Below are 17,216 nucleotides of genomic sequence, written 5' to 3' on the forward strand. Positions count from 1 at the left end.
TAAGTTGGTTCTAAACCTGCATCAGAAATAGATGGAAGGATATGGTGATATAGCATGGATCAGTTGATCATGGGCCGAGGTAGGTCTGGGAAAAGTTTAGCCACGTTTACCCTATAATTTCTCCTATGATAGCAAAAACCCCCCTAGAGCCTAACCTGGCTGGTTCACAGAACAGTCTTTTCTGCCCAGCCACTGATGTTTGTTTTGAAACCTATAGGTGTGACCTCACATCCCAAGTCTTAAAAAGCAATTACAGGTCAGGAGTGATTAACAAAATGCGTTTTCCTTGAAAATGCTGTTTTTGTTTGCAATAAAACATGATGGTGTCCAAAGTGCAAATACCCTGTCCTTCCTAGAATAGCCACTGGGAGCTGGTTTCCTCTGGGAGTCAGGCGAGCCAAGTCTAATCACCTCTTTTGTCAGTCTGTCTTTTCCCAGGTGAGTGTGCTAACTCACCAAGGCTTCTGCCCGTTTCTTGCCTGCTGGGGCTTTTCTGCTTTGTATGAGTAACTAAAAACGTTTTTAGTGCTATATCTCTTGGTAGATGCATTCACTGGGGTTGTGGTAAACTCTTAGCAGGCAGAATAATCCACTTCAACTGCTGATCCTGATGAATAACAGACTTTCTGAAGGCTTGTATTTCAAAGCAATAGGAAAGGTTGTCTGTATTCATAGCAGAGCTAGGGGAAGACTAGATTTTCATCTCCTTTTCATTGTGTTTCTAGTTTGCTTGTTTTTTGCTTCTTGCTCTTGTTAGCGTGCATTGATTGGTAAGTGGTAAAGAAGGGAGAAAAACACATGGTCCCAGAAAAAAAAAACAAAGCAAGAAATAAAGAAAAGGCGAGATAATGTTTTTCATTTCATTACTGTGTGTCTCACAGCCCCTATTCTGACATTTAGAACAACATAATATGCATGTCTCTGTTCATTAGGTTCCTCACTACTACATAGTGACAGCCACAGAGGGTGGGGAAAAAAAAGAGAAAGAAATGATTTAAACATGGAATAACCTTTGCAGGCTAAATAACAAAGAAATGAGAACAACAAAGGAGAAAAATGTTTTTTTGAAAAAGTAAATGTATCCAAAACCATGGTCTTGTGTAGGTTATTCAAGTATCTTTACAAAGGGGAAAAGAGAATACTGACCTCTGGGGCAGAAATAACTAATTTTCTGCCCAATTATTAGGATTTTTTTGTATATATATGTTTGAGCAGATCTATTACTGGTATTTGAACCACAATAAATGACATAAGGAGACTGCTGAAACTAAGGATGATCTTAAAGGCATTCTGGAGTTGGTACAGATTATGAAAAATTAAAAAGCTGCTAATAGAAAAGCTCTCAAGTGTTTTTGAAATAGGGTATCTGCACCAAGTGCAGATATCTAAACTGTTAGTCCACAAACTGGTACATGTGTACACTCCTGCATGGTGTAAAATACATATATTAACTTGGAAATGTTAAATGTTAAGATTTTATCCTAAATTTACTAAGAAGTCAGGATATAGCAAGATTACTTAGTGTTCTTGACATAGCTAGTCAGTAACTAACAGGCGTATTTGGATGGGTTCGGGGATGCTTCTGCAGAAGGACTGTTAGCGTTATATCAAAAACAATTATGATGGAATGCAGCTGTATTTTTTCCCCCCAACAATTCCAAGAGAACTGTAGAACTTTAAGATTCTGTGGGTTTTAGTGAAATTTCTGGAGGAAGAAAAAAGAACAAAAGAGATATTTCAACTCTCTGGAAGAGAAATATTTTTATTTCTCATATTGTCACTTGTAATTTTTTGTCATTTCATATTCTTTTTGGGATATCTGTTGCAATTCCCCCCCGCCCTTGAGTGACAGGATTAAAATTCTCAATGGAATTTTCTTTCATGGTTGTTTTGAGATTTGTAAATTTTCCTCAGTTGGGAAAGAGTATTTTATGAAAAATAATTCTCAGTCTATTTAACACCAGTAATTACACACTGCTAATCATAGTATTTCATAAAATTATCCTGTTTCTAATTCTTGGATTTTAGAGATGGGGAAGTGTTTCTTGATTCTTCTATGATCCTCCCCAAGATTACATCGGCCAGTAGCACAGAACAGAGAGAAAATAAGTTTTTCCTGTTTATTCTTCCCAATTTCTATGCCACCTGTCTTCAGGTCTGATTCTAAAACTACCAGATGTCAAAATATTAATTAGGGGAAACATTCATTAGTCATTTACATCCCTGACACCTCTGGCAAGCAGAGCAGGAGGGAGAGGGACAAGAGAAGGAAACAAGACTTGGAAGGACATATAAGCAACTGTCCAGCTGCTTTGCAAGTCCAGGGGAGCCTCGAAGCTTGAGGGTACATTCAACTCCCACATGTGTCTCCAAGCAGGCTGGCACTGAACATTGTGGAGTTCAGTGCTACCCTTCATTGGGAGAGTTATTATTCAGAAAGGTGTTAAGGTGTTACAGGCATACCCCATCCTCTTTTTTGTCTCCCCCCCTTGATTTTTTTTTTATTTGCTAAGCAGGGGATTTACAGACCCATTTGAGGGTGCTGTGAAGGATGGCAGTGGCATGGTTCTGTATCTGGAGCAGACAGCTGCCCTGCTGTCATTGATAAGCATTCCTGGGAGGGTGGGGATTGAAATTTAGCACTTGCAAAGCCCTAACTGGTGCAAGCCTTGGCGAACCGTATGTGCCCTCCACAGCTTCACCATCTGATGCCTAAGCAGGCGGCTGGCACTTCCCACCTTGGCTGCCTCTTCAAAGAGGGACCCTGCCAGTAGAGAGGAAAGCACCTCCCAGTCAGCAATGGGGTTTTAGAGAGCAGAGGGGATGCCCATGTCAGGGTGCTCTGGGGAGCAGAGGGGGATCATGGCTGTTGTGTGAATTCCCCCATGAGCCACACACGATGTGTGTTTGTGCAGATGGGAAGTGCTTTGGGCAGCCTTTCTCTGTGCTATGAGAGATTTAAGAGTTGTGCTGTAGGAACAGATGCCTGTCAGATGTGTGTCCTCTGTCCCTTATACCTTCCTCTGTAGCACTGTGTGCTCACTTAGGCCTCACAGCAGTTTTTTCTGCCAACTCAGATGCTAAGCATATTGTAAAGAGACAATTCCTATTGTGGCCATTTCAGGGCTTATCAGTGTGTAAGATGGCATCAAAGAGGTAGAAGGGCTTTTGGGTTTGGAAACGGCAGTCTGTTCCTCCCCTGGTGCAAGCAGCCTTGTGGTGGTTCCCCTGCCGTGCTGGTGCCAGCTTGCTTTGGGCTGATAGGCACTGAATTTCCTACAGTCATTTCTGCTCTGCCAAATGGGTTGAAGTTGGCAATTTTATCAAGGGAGCAGGGGGATGTGTATCTGTGTGCCTGATTTCTTAGGAGCTCAGGCTGAAAATAATAAGAGGTATATAGATCAGAGGTTTTGTCAGATAAGTGTTGGGACTCTAATTTACTGCAGTTTTAATGGAATAGGGAGGAGGATAAGATATACAGCGACCTCGCAGGGAGACATGCAAAATAAATTAGTAGCAATAATAATGGTCTGGTAGTTTGTCCCAAATGTAGGTCTTGTTAAAGGAGCCCATCATCTTGAAAGTCAGAAATTATTTTTTGAAGACATTAACAGAAGAGCAGGCTGAAGTGTTTTGCTCAGAATTCTTTTTGCTAAAATTGCTTTCCTCCCCCTGGTAAGATAATTTTATTCTGGAAGTGCCTGTTTTGGCAGAAGGGAAAGGTTGTTTATCAAAAGAGCTAATAAAAGTCCTAAACTTGGAAACACTTTCATTCTGAATAAATCTAAAACTTTTCACTGAAGTCATAGAAAAGATGGCTCTTAGAGATGTTTGGAGGTCCCCAGTTCAAACTCATGCTCCAAGCAGGGTTATCATCAGGTGCAAATGAGGTCAGCCATGACTTTGTCTAGCCAGGTCTTAAAAAACAACAAGAATGGAGGCTTTACACATGTTTTGGGTAGTCTGTCCCAGTGTGGAACTACTTTCCTTATTGAGATTTTTCCTGATGTCCAGTCTGTCTCCCTAGTCAAAACTGGTGATCATTTGCTTGTGTCACGTCATGTTCTACAACCAGAAGGAGTTTGATCGGAGATGGGCCAGTGGGTTATCTGTGCATTACAGCTGAGAAAAAAAATCAGCAGCTTCAGTGCCTGTGAAACAGAACAGAAATTACTCACTATTTCTACTGCACACAAGATCTCATTTTGTACCCAGACACTTTGTGCCTAGCATCTCAGCTCCTTCCCACTGCCTCCCGGGGTTAAGGGAAGAACCTACGGGTGGTAACTTGCAGAGTCGCTGAATGAGGAAGGTCCAACTGGCTCAACATAGTTCTCTGCAAGTACTTTCCATGTCAGTTTAGGCAAGTGCTTTTAACAATTCATTCAATTATTTTAAGCACCCATTAAAAGAATTCTAAGCCCTCCCTGGGGTCATTTCAATTCTGTGAGATTGTAATTGTTTGAGACTAATCATGATTTCTTCTTTTGCCTTCAGGTGATTCTAATTCTGACAAAGCTGTATGACTACAACCTGGGAAGCATCACAGAGAGCTCTCTTTGGAGGTATGGAGATAAATTGAGTTAATAATTACCACCTTACTTAAATAGGAAGAGCCTGATACAATTCTTTTATTGAATTTAATTGGATTTCTTTAAATGTGCTGGAAGGTTTGTAGTGAAGCCCTCTCTCTCACTTCTTTCATATTCAAGGACAAAGAGGCTGAAGTCTGATTGTCTTGTGTCAGCTAGATAAGGTACTTCATGGATATGCTGTCATTTGATTTCCCCTTCCCCACTTTACTCAGATTGAAATCGGCCAATTGGTTTATTTTTGGGGGAACTCAAGGGTCTAAAGTCATTGTTTATAAGGAGGGATTTCATGGCTGTCTGCTCAAATGATCCATATGAAAAGCCAGTGCTGCTAAGACAGAGGGAATACCTATGAGTGAGTATTCATTGTCTCTTGATTAGAACTGATGGGATTAGTACTAGATAATTGATTTCTACTTGACTGCTTTATAGGGAATATTTCAATACTCTCATCATTTCAAAGCATATCATGCACTCTGTGAACCAAAGGAAAGAGCTGGGCCATGGGCAATTTCTAAGGCTGTTACTTGAGTTCAATGCAAGCAGGTGGTGCCTGGTTTTACTTTTCTGAAAAAGGAATCTAAGAGGTGTTCACTTTATATGTCTCTCGTGCTACTTTGATGAGCCGTAATGGATGAAAGGGAGGTTTTCTTGTGGCTTCACTTGTGAAACTTGGGAGGGAAGTTTAGGGGTGTGGCATGCAGCTCACTGGTGGATGTAAATGGGCTACTGTCATGGTGGAAGAAAAGCTCTGGGTATCTGAAACTGAAACATCTGATTAGAATGAACTTGTTTTGATAAACTTGTATAGAAAAGAGGTTTTCCTTACCGAGGAAGAATTTTGGTGCAGAAGTAGAACAAATAACCTTTTTGCTCAAGGAACTGAGTGGGTTTTAAGAGAATGACTCAGAAAGGATTTGACATGAAGTATATTCTGAACTCAGGCTATTTCTTTATCGAGTGGCCTGAAGAAATAAACCCAAGCAAACAGAAAAAACAAACCCAAGACAGAAAAACTAAAACCTAAAGAATCACAGAACTTCTGGGACATGTTCTGAACAGCAACAGGAACACTCAAAACTATTAGTATTTCAGGGTTCAATAAATATTTTATCATCCAGTCATATAACTTGCTGCTGTGACTTTCTACTCCTTTGTCTTTACTGTGGTGTTTGCACACTTAAAGGGTCTCTCAGGAATGTGGCTTTGGTTATGTTTTTTTAAAGACAGTTTGTGCTAGATTGATTAATTTCTCAATGCTTTTAAAGTAGAATATCCATAAATATGAAGACTATTATTTGTATTTCCTTTCACTACCTTAGTCATTTCACCCTGAGAAATACTCATCTCTGTTTCATTAGTCATTGAGGAAGATATAGCATTTCAGCATGTGAGGAGACCTCATTGCCCATTGTTGACAGTGCTGAAGATCTGCATATGTGATGCACTGCAGGATTGTGTTAAGATACTGGTTTCTGACTGAAAATAGGACAGCCACATCAGAATGGAAAACATGCTTTGTGTTGAGGTGTACGAATGTAGGCACAAAATTGACCTTACACTATTAACTTTTTAAGAATTGATTTCTGTGGAGTATTCCACAATGGCATAAAATTTTGCCCTGATTAAAAGAGAAGGGACTGTAGGGATGTCACTGGAGGATGTAGCAGACAGCTGGAGCCTTAACAATGCAGCAGTGCTAGAGCTAGAGCACTTTCCCAACCTCAGATAGTCCTGATGTCAGAACGTGATTAACAGCATGAAAATAGTCTGATGGTTTCCTCTAGCCTGGTATCCTATTCACAAAAAACAGAAGACTATGAAAATGATTATCATACCTGACACTTCCTCCTAGTATTCTCCCAGCATTCATTCTCTGGCTTTAAGTTTAGGGTCCTTCTTTCCTCTACCTTAAGTGTAAGGTGTATCAGGATCTGAATAATTTTTAAAATATATGTATTTATAGTCTGGGGAATTAATGTTCCATGAGCTAAGTTGCTCAGTATCTTTCAGAGTGTGTTAAAATTTTTAGTAGTTGTGAGTAAGATAAAGGAATTCTATAAATTCTTAGAACAAGGAATTCTATAAATTATTTGAGGACCCTTGTCTTACTTTGAACCCATCAGCATCACTTGACATATGTCAGAACTTGTCAGAACTTGAGTACAGTTGTATGGCCAACCATCCAGAATCCCTGGGTGAATACTTTGGAATGTTGAAGGCGAACCAGAATAAACTGAGTTGCCTTTGCAGTGCTCCATTACTCTGGCTCTTCAGGACTCAGGGCTGCCCTGGAAGCTGCCAGTGAGTGCCTGGTATTTATTTTGATCCTGCTGCTTTACATAATCCTTAGTTGGTCACATTGTGCTCTGTTCTGAGTCTGGCTCTGCTGTTAGATCCCTGCTCACTATGCAGGCATGCCTTCAGGTCACTAATAAATATGCCTGTGAAGATCCCAGCACAGCTTCTCTGCTCTTGGTGTGGTGGAAAGAAATGGCAAGATGGGCATATCTTATTACCCAGTGTACCTGACAGGTTATTAGCTGTTGCTTCTCCTGGCTGCTTAAGTGACACATTAATTTAAATCTCCCTGCTTGTTTGAAAAGGATAGGAACAAATAGGTTTGAGAGAAGGCGTGAAACATATATTGCAACTTATTTTATGCCTCTAGATTTGATTCTGGGGAATGGAAGAAAACGTAATCTCATTCTGGTTTGCTTTCTGATATCAGGAGTTCTGTTTCTGAAGGCTAGAGAAGAAAAGTGGTTCTGCAGGTACCCACAACTGAAGAGGAATCTGTCTTGAATACATGACAAAGAAATACCACTCTTGCCTCCTGTGCATTCTCAAAAGGCTGTTGAATGATGAGAGGCTGCTTAGAAGCATGTCACAGACATGAGTCATTTATGGGATAGCTGGTTTTAAGCACATCTGTCATTTGAAAATGTAGTTGGGTGATTTAAGCAGTTTTATGACTGATGAGACTGTAACCACCTATAACCCAACTATGCCATTGCCAGCAGGATATGAATCTGTCGTCTTTATAAACACACTACTACCTGCTAGGATGACATTTCTTTGTAGTTTTTCAGCCAGTTTAACGACAGTTGGTTGCAACACTAACGGATGGAGATCATCCTTCTGAAACTATTGATGAATTAAAAGACCACTGGTCAAGATGAAGACATGAAATATAGTAAGAGAAAAGAGATGGGGACAATCTGTATCATCTTCTAGACTGATAAGTCTCTGTGCTCACTGAGCTTTGGATGGCAAGTGAGCTGCTGCCTCTGTACGTGGTAAATGAAATTTTGCATCAGGCTGTGCCTGACTTTAATTATGCTGTTAGCCTCTCAGTAGATTTTTTCATAGTTTTACTCAAGGACTTTTTATTTACTTTTTATTATTCTTTTTATAGAAGAGAAAGAAAATGGAGGAGAAAAGATTATCTGTCACTGAGCAATTAACTGAGTGTATTGGATTTTTTTTCTTCCTCTCACAGATATCTCTCAGATCACAAAGAAGATTAAGCTGTGAGAGTTAGGAGAAGATGTTTTTTTACCATGGGAGTAAGATAAGCTTAAATTTCAAATAAATAAAAATGTCAGAATAGTGTGTATGGTATCCATGGGCTATAGACAGTTTTGGGGAGTACTAATCTTTTTCTGTTGGTATAAATATGATGCTCTGAAAAGATGTGTGTGCAGGACACTTTCAGAGCCTTGAGACGTTGACTAGCCATGAGTGCTGCCATTCACCTCTTTGACTTCTTGTTGTTTTGTATTTGGTCAGGAATGAGAAATTTCATGGGACTTCTTATACAAATAACAGTAATTAAACTTTTGTTCTCAGTCAGAAAGTAGGAAGATGTAGAGTTTGCTTAGTATGAGAGCATTCTCAATTGTGATCTGTTGCTGTGTTAGTTTTGGAAGTTATTGGTGATGCTCTTGACACTCCAACACTGTGCCTGAATTCTGAGCTCCCTGGTTCAGGAGTGCTTGTCCCTGACAATCTGTCCTTCACCACTCCTGGTTTCTGCAGCAAGGAAGCTGCAGCACATATGCTGTAAAGAAGTCTCAAGAATGCCAAAAAATACTTATGCCTCATATAAATCCAGATTTAATTTTTCATATGAAAAGCAGAGGTTGTTAATAGTTGCAATTTTTTATTCCTTTCTGAGCAGCTTAAAATGGGTCTGTTTCTAGCTTTTACATGACCTTTTTGTTAAACCTTGAGCTCCTGTTTTAACTCCTCCATCTGTTTACTCATCTGCTCCTTCCAACACCACCACTACGCCTTATCCTACAACTCTGTCCTTTCAACAAGGGAAATTGGGTATGTAATCCAGAGAAGAGTCAGAACCCTCAGAGAATCTCTGCATCTCAGTAGAGGAATAACCTTAGTTTATTCCATGGGATAACTTAATGAAATAAAGAATTCACTGTCCTGCTTTCAGCCACTGCTGGAGATGAGATACTGGGTTAAGGTAGACCAAGGTACTCAGTAGTAAGGTCTAAGTACCATTGTATTCTCTCTGTATGTTGAGTAGTCCCCTAATCACCATTGTGCATGGCAGTGTTTGGTGAAAACTCTTGTTGTTAAAGATGGGTTTGCATTAGTATATTAGATAATGAAAAGGAGCAGTGGAGCAACAGGAGTGTGTTCTTTCCTCTTGCAGTTGCTCTAGGGATAGAAGCCTCAGGGGAAAGAGGTAGAGGTACATTGAGAATCATATCTGAATACAACCTTGTGATGTGGTAGGACAAGGGGGAATGGCTTTAAATTGAAAGAGAGTAGATTTGGGTTAGATCTGAGGAAGAAATTCTTTGCTGTGAGGGTGGTGAGACACTGGAACAGGTTGACTGCAGAAGTTGTCGATGTTCCATTCCTGAGTCTTCAAGGCCAGGTTGGGTGGGTCTTTGAGCAAGCTGGTCTAGTGGGTGTGCAGGAGGGTTGGAATTAGATGCTCTTTAATGTCCCTTCCACACCAACCATTCTATATTAGCCAGATAATCTCTGATAGATAACTTTCCCTTGAATCCCATTGCTGGATAGGTGCTTTGAAGCCTCCCATATTGATGTTTCTGCCTGCAAATTTCTGGCTCCTTGCTACATAAGAATGCCCTCTCTCATCCTTGTCATTTTCAGAATTGTTGATGTGTTTGTGGAGATTTTCTTTTCTGGACTAGAGAGTTAATGCATCAGGAGACTTAAAAGTTTGTATTTGCTTACTTCTTTTGAGGGGAATTTCCAGAATTGTTCTCCTGGACCTTTTATGCTGATTCCTTATTCCTATTTTGCAGTGTGACTGTTCTCAACTCACATTTATTTTCTCCCTGCTGAACCACACTAGTAAGGTCGTAATGTGTGACTTAGTGACACAGTGTGCTCTGCAACAGCAGATTAGGGTCTTTTAGCTGAAGTAGGTAGGAGAAGCAAATCCATGAGAGGAACTGAAAGTGAGGGGAATGAAAGTCTCATTAAGCACATTTTAACCATCAGTTTTGTCGGAAAAAGGAACTTGAAAAGGACTATTTGAAATGCTTTTATCTGTAAATATGGTGCTCCAGTTGCACAGTGTAAGTCACTTTTTGTAAATGAATATCAGAGCTTGATAAATGCTGCTACATTATCTCCTATGGGCATTTAGTGAAATTGTAACAATGACATTTCCTTGTGTCATTTAGTTTAATTCCTTTTTCATTTTCTCTCCTGAAAACATAGGAACCTCTGGCTGCTGGAGGACACCTGGGGGAAGGGAAGAATGAGTTTGCACACTCAGCTATTTGTGTAGGAAGCAGTATCTTTTTATGGTTTGATCACAGTGGGAGATCTGGCTGCCCTGGAAGTGGGCTTAGAACATGAATTTTATGCACTATGTGTGGAGCTCAATACAGCCTTTTCCTGTGTGATGGAGCACACTGTTCAGCCATCAGGGCCCCATGGGACCTAACAGTTTCTATAGCTATCAGTTTTTTACATGAGGGGTCTCATTTTACCCTGGTGACTAACACTAATAAAAACATAAGTCAACTCTTCCAGTTGGCTACCAAAGTCTCCTGGGATGTTTTTCTTGTTACCAAAATCAGCTCAAGTAAAGCTGGAGGGTGGGTAGGGGGAATTGCCAACCAATCAAACAAAAAGCACACTGAAAACCCCCAGAAAAGACCTACCTAGGAAACTACTCATAGCAAATGGTTAAATGGATCCTAGTTTAGCAGGAAAATTAAATTTTATTGAATTTTTCTAGAGTCCTATGTTCCCTGAAGAATAAGGGCCAGTAGACTATTGCATTTTGTGGCATATCATGTATGTTTATTTAATCACTCTCATGTACGTTCTATCTTGACATAGCTTGAGGAATCACACCCTGATATTTTGAAGGATCAGCTTTGATTGTGGATTTGATTGCTGTTCTGCTTATTCCCTGGTCTGTGAGGATAAAATTTTAACACTAATGATGATGTAAATTTATTAAGCATATTAAAAATGTGTTCTCTGTTGCAGCCAGTCATGAAATGTAGGAGTGCTATCAAGTAAATCAGAAGGAACCCAAATCCATTTTCTGCATGAAAGAAACATGTAAATCAAGATAATGAATATTAATGCTGAGATATATTAGTAATATACTGTAAATAACAAATGCACCATGTTCATGTAATTTTATAGACATACAGTGTTTAAATGCAATTTGTCATTCCTGTTCTGTAAATCAGATGGTGAATTTACATATCTGCTTCCTAGTTTGTGCAAATGATATTGGTAAAAACATAACTGAACTAACTCTGATTCCAGTCCATGGGGTTCATCCATCTGTTGTGGATGGGTAAGAACTGCAGACAAGCTAGACTGGAGGTGATGTCTAAGGAAAGCAACACGGTAGTTACTAATTCATAAACAGAAAGCACAACACCCTTTATGTTCTGATACTTCCATTCCTTTCATATCTGTGTAGTCATTCTTCTTTTGCAGATCTGGGTAAAATTGTACTTCTCTTCAGAGAGATTTATCCACTGCTAATCACAAAAAGGAAAGAATGCCTTTGGGACTGAGCTTGAGTTAACAAAAAGTTGCTCCACTTGAGTGCTGAATAGTAGCTTCATATCTGCAATTTCAGGTCTTCAGATCCAGGTCCAAAATATTTCTGCATCTCCACCTTGGGAATTATCCAGGCAAACATTCAAAGTGTATTGTTACTACAGAAAGAGCTAGGCATGTATTGTTAGATCTCTCGTGAAGGACTTAGTGATGCACCTGGAAGCTGTGCTGTACAAATGCATAATACATATCAATGGTATATGTGTTTTTCAGCATAAACTGACTACCATTTACACCAAAAAATAGTGGCTTCTTTTTTTTTTCCTTGTCTGATTTCTCTAACTTACCAAATAATAGTTGGGCAAAACAGAAAGGGAGAAATAAAGCCCACAATTAATCAACTTGTGTCTTCAATAATGATGGCAAAGCTGGCTTTTGGGTGTGATCCTGCCAGTGGCTCCTGTGCCTTGGAGTACAGTGGAGTTTGCAGAGGGGGGATGTGTGTGAAGTGGGACAGTGATGCATGAGCTGGTCATCAGGAAGGCACAGAGTGCTTTAGGAAAGCTGAGGGCTACTGGGTGAGGCTCCAGATCTGTGTGTGCACACAGAATACTGTGTTAGTGAATGCTGTGCAGGTCACTGGAGCAACCGGAGCAAGGAAGGTTCATGTTGTTGGGATGTACCATTGAGGGCCTCTGTGTACTCAGCACTGAGAAAGTTTGTGCATGTATGACAAGGAGAATGTGAGGGAGACTCAATTCCTGGTAGGCAAGGAGTTAATTTGCAGCTTGACTTCCCCTTATGTAGGCTTGGAGAAGACATAGGGGGATTCAGGAACTTTTCTATCCTGGCTGGTAGGTATTGCACCTAGTAATTTCATTGATGAGATGCATTAAGTGGTAGAGAAAGATGAGTCCTGTTGATTATGAACATCAATTGTAATGCACTCTAAACTTACTCAGTGCTTTGCCAGTGGGAGGTAAAAAGCCTTCTTTCTCTTTCACCCATTATTTTCCCCTATCCCCCAAATGAGTTTCTTTTGTAAGTTTTATGAATTTCCCTAGCATGCATTTTAGTGTGTGCTGCGTAGTTGGATATGAAGATAAAATCTCTTCTAAATGATCTTGCAATCTAGATAGTGTGTCTATGAGAGATGCTTAGCTGAAATGTAATAGAAATTCAGAAACACCACATATATTTATTGTGGGTTAAATGACTTGATGAGGAGAGATAGAGACTGATATCCAATCTCCATTCAAGGCAAAATTCCTGCAGAAAGAATGTTGTTCGTTCTATTAATGTACTTCTACTGCTGTATTTCGTGACTCTATGTACATATCTGTGTGTCTGAGCTGCTGGAGTTGGGTGGTTGCTCAGAACCTCAGCTTTTGTGTGGTAGGGGAAAGCCCCACTTCCGGGTTTGCACACAGTGAACAGAGAATTGAATAACTCCAATTGTGGTACAGATGGGAAAGCCAAAACACAGACTCTTCAGATGTAGTTCCTGAGACCTTTTTTCTTAAATGCTTGAGATATCTTGGCTGGAAAAAAAAATCAGGATAGGACAGAAGGAGAATAAGAATGGAGTGGGTATCTCTATGAACTCAGCATGTAGATGCTTTGTTATACCAAAGGCAAAGGTTCAGATCACAGCTCTGGTCAGGTCAAGAAGAACCTTGAGACTGTCTTTGCTACAAACCAGCTGAATGTTGGGCTTACATGATTACACTGTCCAGCATTTAAAACAAAAAAGTCTTTCAGTTCTGTTACTATTTACTTTTGATAAGACTGAAAGTGTTTTTCACAGTCACAATGCCACGACGATGCTCTCTTTTCTATGGCAGAACAGGAGACACCTCATCAGAGTTAATCAGGAATCGTGTTTCCCATATATATAGGAGAAACAAAGCTGTGTGGAAAGAACACAGACACTGGAAGGCAGTCTAAGGAGATGGCAGGTTCCTTGCCACTGATTAAAAGCTGCCAGTCTTCCCCAGCAGGCTGTGAATGCCTGTCTTGAGCTTTTGAGAGGTTTTTCTTAAGCTGCAGGCTTTAAAAGCTACACAGCACTCAGCTGACAGTCTGATGGGCCCTGAAGCCTCTGGGGAAAAAGGGACTGCACTCAAAATCAGGCCAGCATTGTCTTTTTATATTAGAATACAAAACCTTTTTCAAATAAGCTAAAACGGAAATAGGAGGCCATGACAACTGTCTAATTACCCTTCTGTAATACATCAGGATAAAATGAATCTAGGCAGGTCTAAGCTCTCATTGTGGTTTACCAACAAGTCAGTTTTCTTGCTGATAGTTTGTGTGTGTTTACATCGTCCCAAGCTGTCTCTGCTCCAAAGGATCAATTTAGGAGGCTGAAAACCACACATTTTTTGACTTTGTTATTTCTGTCCTTTCTTGTAGGAAGCAACATATCTTCCTTTTAGAGCTGTGAAATGAGAAAGACAGCTGTGAGTCCTAGCCTCTCATACACAGCTTTAGGCAATCTTCTTAGCCACTGCATGTGTAGGTAATGGGGTTATGTTACCTGTCCATTTGCACTAAATGAGCTGAGAGTTTTGGATGAAACTGGCTACTGAAAACCAGTCCTGTAAGGATGAGAGCAGAAACACAGCTGCATAAGCCTACAGACTCTATCCATGGCTGAAGCCTGACAGAGGTTTGATCTATGCTTTGCCAAGCCAAACTTCTGCTGTATTCTCTTCCAATACCTGACAGAACCTTAAGAAACTTTTGTATGCCTTTGCAGTAAGGGTGGACTGTCATCTTTGGGTCAATGTATGACATCATTAGTTTGGATTTTGACTAATTTATTTGCTAATCTTTGCAAAAGGGTAAGAAATGAGAATTGGATGCATTTCTTTTAAACAGTCATTTCTCTTTCCAAGAAAGGAAAATCAACATGTGGTTTTATGACCATGGACTGTGCGCCATTGCTGGTAAGAACTACTCGATGGGAGAAGCACTAGAGAAAGCAGCAACGTGAAATTTTCATGCACCCATTGATAATAGTTGTTTCTTTATGAATATATGAAACAAGCTTATTTTTTCACCAGTTGTGTTTATAACTTCTCAGCTTCTCTGTTCTTGTGTTTTCTGGGAGGTAAGGGAGGCAAAACTAGAGCCTTTTTTCCTCCTTACTCCATGGTAACTCAGCCTAAATGAAAGCAATACTATTCCATGGAGTAGTTAAGAATGTCAAGTTTTTCCACAGTTCTTTCTCAAAATGAGTTTTCTTTACTAGAGTTTTCAAGAGATGATCTGCTTTTTTTTCCTAGCCTGCCTCCAGCAGTGCCCAATAAATGACAGCTATTATCAGTGTTAAACTCTCAGTAAGTTTACTACCTTTGGGATAATTTTTCTTTCTTGCCCTGCTACAGGAATCAGTTTATGCCCCGAAACATGAGTTTTGATGACTTGCCATACTAACATTAATACTAGTTAACAATGTAAGTCATATCAATTATAGACTGTTGGCCCTTTCTAGGAAGCACATCTGTGGCTTGCAAGACTCTGACCTCTGTTGCCTGAGAGCAGTGTGCACTGACTACAGGCATTGTGGAAATATAATTTCTCTTCACTTCCCTGCCAATGCTCGAGTGACGATGTGGTCTCTCGTTATGAGGCAGGATAAAATTTAGAGGCTAGTCACGATGAAGGTAGCAAGAAAGAAACTCAAAGACCTCAGTAAATTTTCCCTCTAAGTGTTCCCTTTTCAAAGGTAAATGGTTTTATTCTTTGTAATCTCTCTCTGTATGTTAACAGCTTTCACAATGCTAACTCTTTTGTAAGAAAAGCTCATTACAATCCCAGTCGACTTTATCTCTGGTAAAGGAGCCAAAGAAGGAAGAAGCCAATACACTTTTTTTTTCTTTATAGTCCACCAGCTACTCAGCACATATGTTCTGTAAATTCAAGACGTGGATGTTACTCAAAAAAGCAAGTGTGATGTCACAAGTGTTTTAATAGCCTTTGATTTATTTCCCAAAGTGCTTTATTAAGATGATGCACAACAGCATTTAAAAGCCAAATGCTGCCTTAGGAGAGACTTGGAGGAGTTATTTTCAATCTTCTGACTTTTCCTCCTCAACACAGTAATTTGTTTGATTGGAGCAAAAGGGCCCTGGATTCAGAACAGGGATTCTACTTCTTATTTAGTGTTTCTTTGTGAGTTAATCAGCCCAGTTTGTGATCTGAGTGAGCAGGAGTATGAATGAACTTACTGTGATATGAGAGAGCTGCATGATTCAGAGAACAGGATACTGGCTGTGGTTGGGAGATTTGTGTTCTGTCTCTGTATGGGTTTGTAGCTATTTGATAGTGAAATATTTGGTTAAGCATAATCAAGAATCAGCAAATTCATGTGAATCAAAAGTCATCTGCAAGAAATCTTCTCCTGGCAAGATATTTCTAATGACATTCTGGAAGGTTCCTTCTAGGTGCAGTGATATAGGGCATCTTTGCCATTAGTCTGGTAATAAATCTGGTATAATTTCCAAGTTTTAAGACAGGCAGGGTAGTGAATCAAAACGAGACCTGAGGTAGTCACAGTGGGCAAATGGATGACTTACTAAGCTGAGCTGACTTGAAAAAAATTATTTTACTTCAACAAAGGATAATAGTAGGACAAAGTGCTCCAGGTTATACTTGCAGGACTATGTAATATCTACCTACAGCATTGAGGAAGAACTGTGACTGGACTGTGTGTAGGAGCTGGAGTAGGTAAAGAGCTGGACTTCATGTCCCACAGTGAAAAGACCAAAATCACTGATCTGATCAATGACTGTGTAAGCTACTGAGCCAGGAGGTGAATTTTTAAAGAAATTAGAACTTTGAAATATTTAAGATACTGATTTGGCATGTAAAGCGTTTTGAGACAGCATACAAGTTTCAGTAAAACTCTACCCAAGATGGGATTTATGGGCAGAAGTGAAAGAGAAATGCTAAATGCAACAGTGCATTACACTGTTTAGGAAGCTTATATGCTCCAGAAACAATCTAAGGGTGCCATCTGTGGCCCGGAAAGGCACTGAATCTCAACTGCTGGATGCTAGGAGAGAAAAGGAAATACTAATTCATACTTCCCAAGGTTTTACACAGTTACCTGTTGTTAACCATCAGCAGGTACAGGGAACTGAGCTCAATGAAATGACACTCACACGCGATGCCCACTTGATGTGGTAGAAGGAACTCTCTGTAGGTAAATGTGCTCACTGAAGTGTTGCTTTTGTGATGTAGTTGCATCTCATAGCAAAATTTGATAACTTCCATTTTGCAAAGATGATTGTTATGCATTAATTTCAAATTGTCCAGTTCTGCACAAGACTAAGTGAAATGTTGATTTGAATTAAAGAATAGACATAAGCAGATCTGAAACACCCTCCTAAGATCATGCATATAGCAAATGATTAAAATTGCAAGTAAATCAAGTTTGGTGTCTGCTTACAGGAATAGTGACTTGAGAGGTGTAAGAAAGGGAAGAAAATATTAATGGTGTAATAAGGTGATTGCTCAGGCCAGGTAAAGTGTGACTAATACTGATGAGAGATGGGAGAGGAAATCTGATTTTTGGAG

At 39.9% G+C, this 17,216-nt stretch overlaps 1 protein-coding gene across 3 annotated transcripts in view; it reads left to right on the forward strand.

Annotated features, from left to right (window-relative positions):
• SORCS1 (sortilin related VPS10 domain containing receptor 1) overlaps positions 1-17,216 on the forward strand; it is a 267,062-nt gene that overhangs the window by 77,756 nt on the left and 172,090 nt on the right. For all 3 annotated transcript variants that reach the window (XM_071563880.1, XM_071563882.1, XM_071563881.1), the window contains exon 2: positions 4,498-4,565. In XM_071563880.1, coding sequence (XP_071419981.1) covers positions 4,498-4,565 — 68 coding nt within the window. The remainder of the gene's footprint in view (positions 1-4,497; positions 4,566-17,216) is intronic.

Source organism: Pithys albifrons, chromosome 9 (genome assembly GCF_047495875.1).
Source record: "Pithys albifrons albifrons isolate INPA30051 chromosome 9, PitAlb_v1, whole genome shotgun sequence".
Classification (NCBI taxonomy): Eukaryota; Metazoa; Chordata; class Aves; order Passeriformes; family Thamnophilidae; genus Pithys; species Pithys albifrons.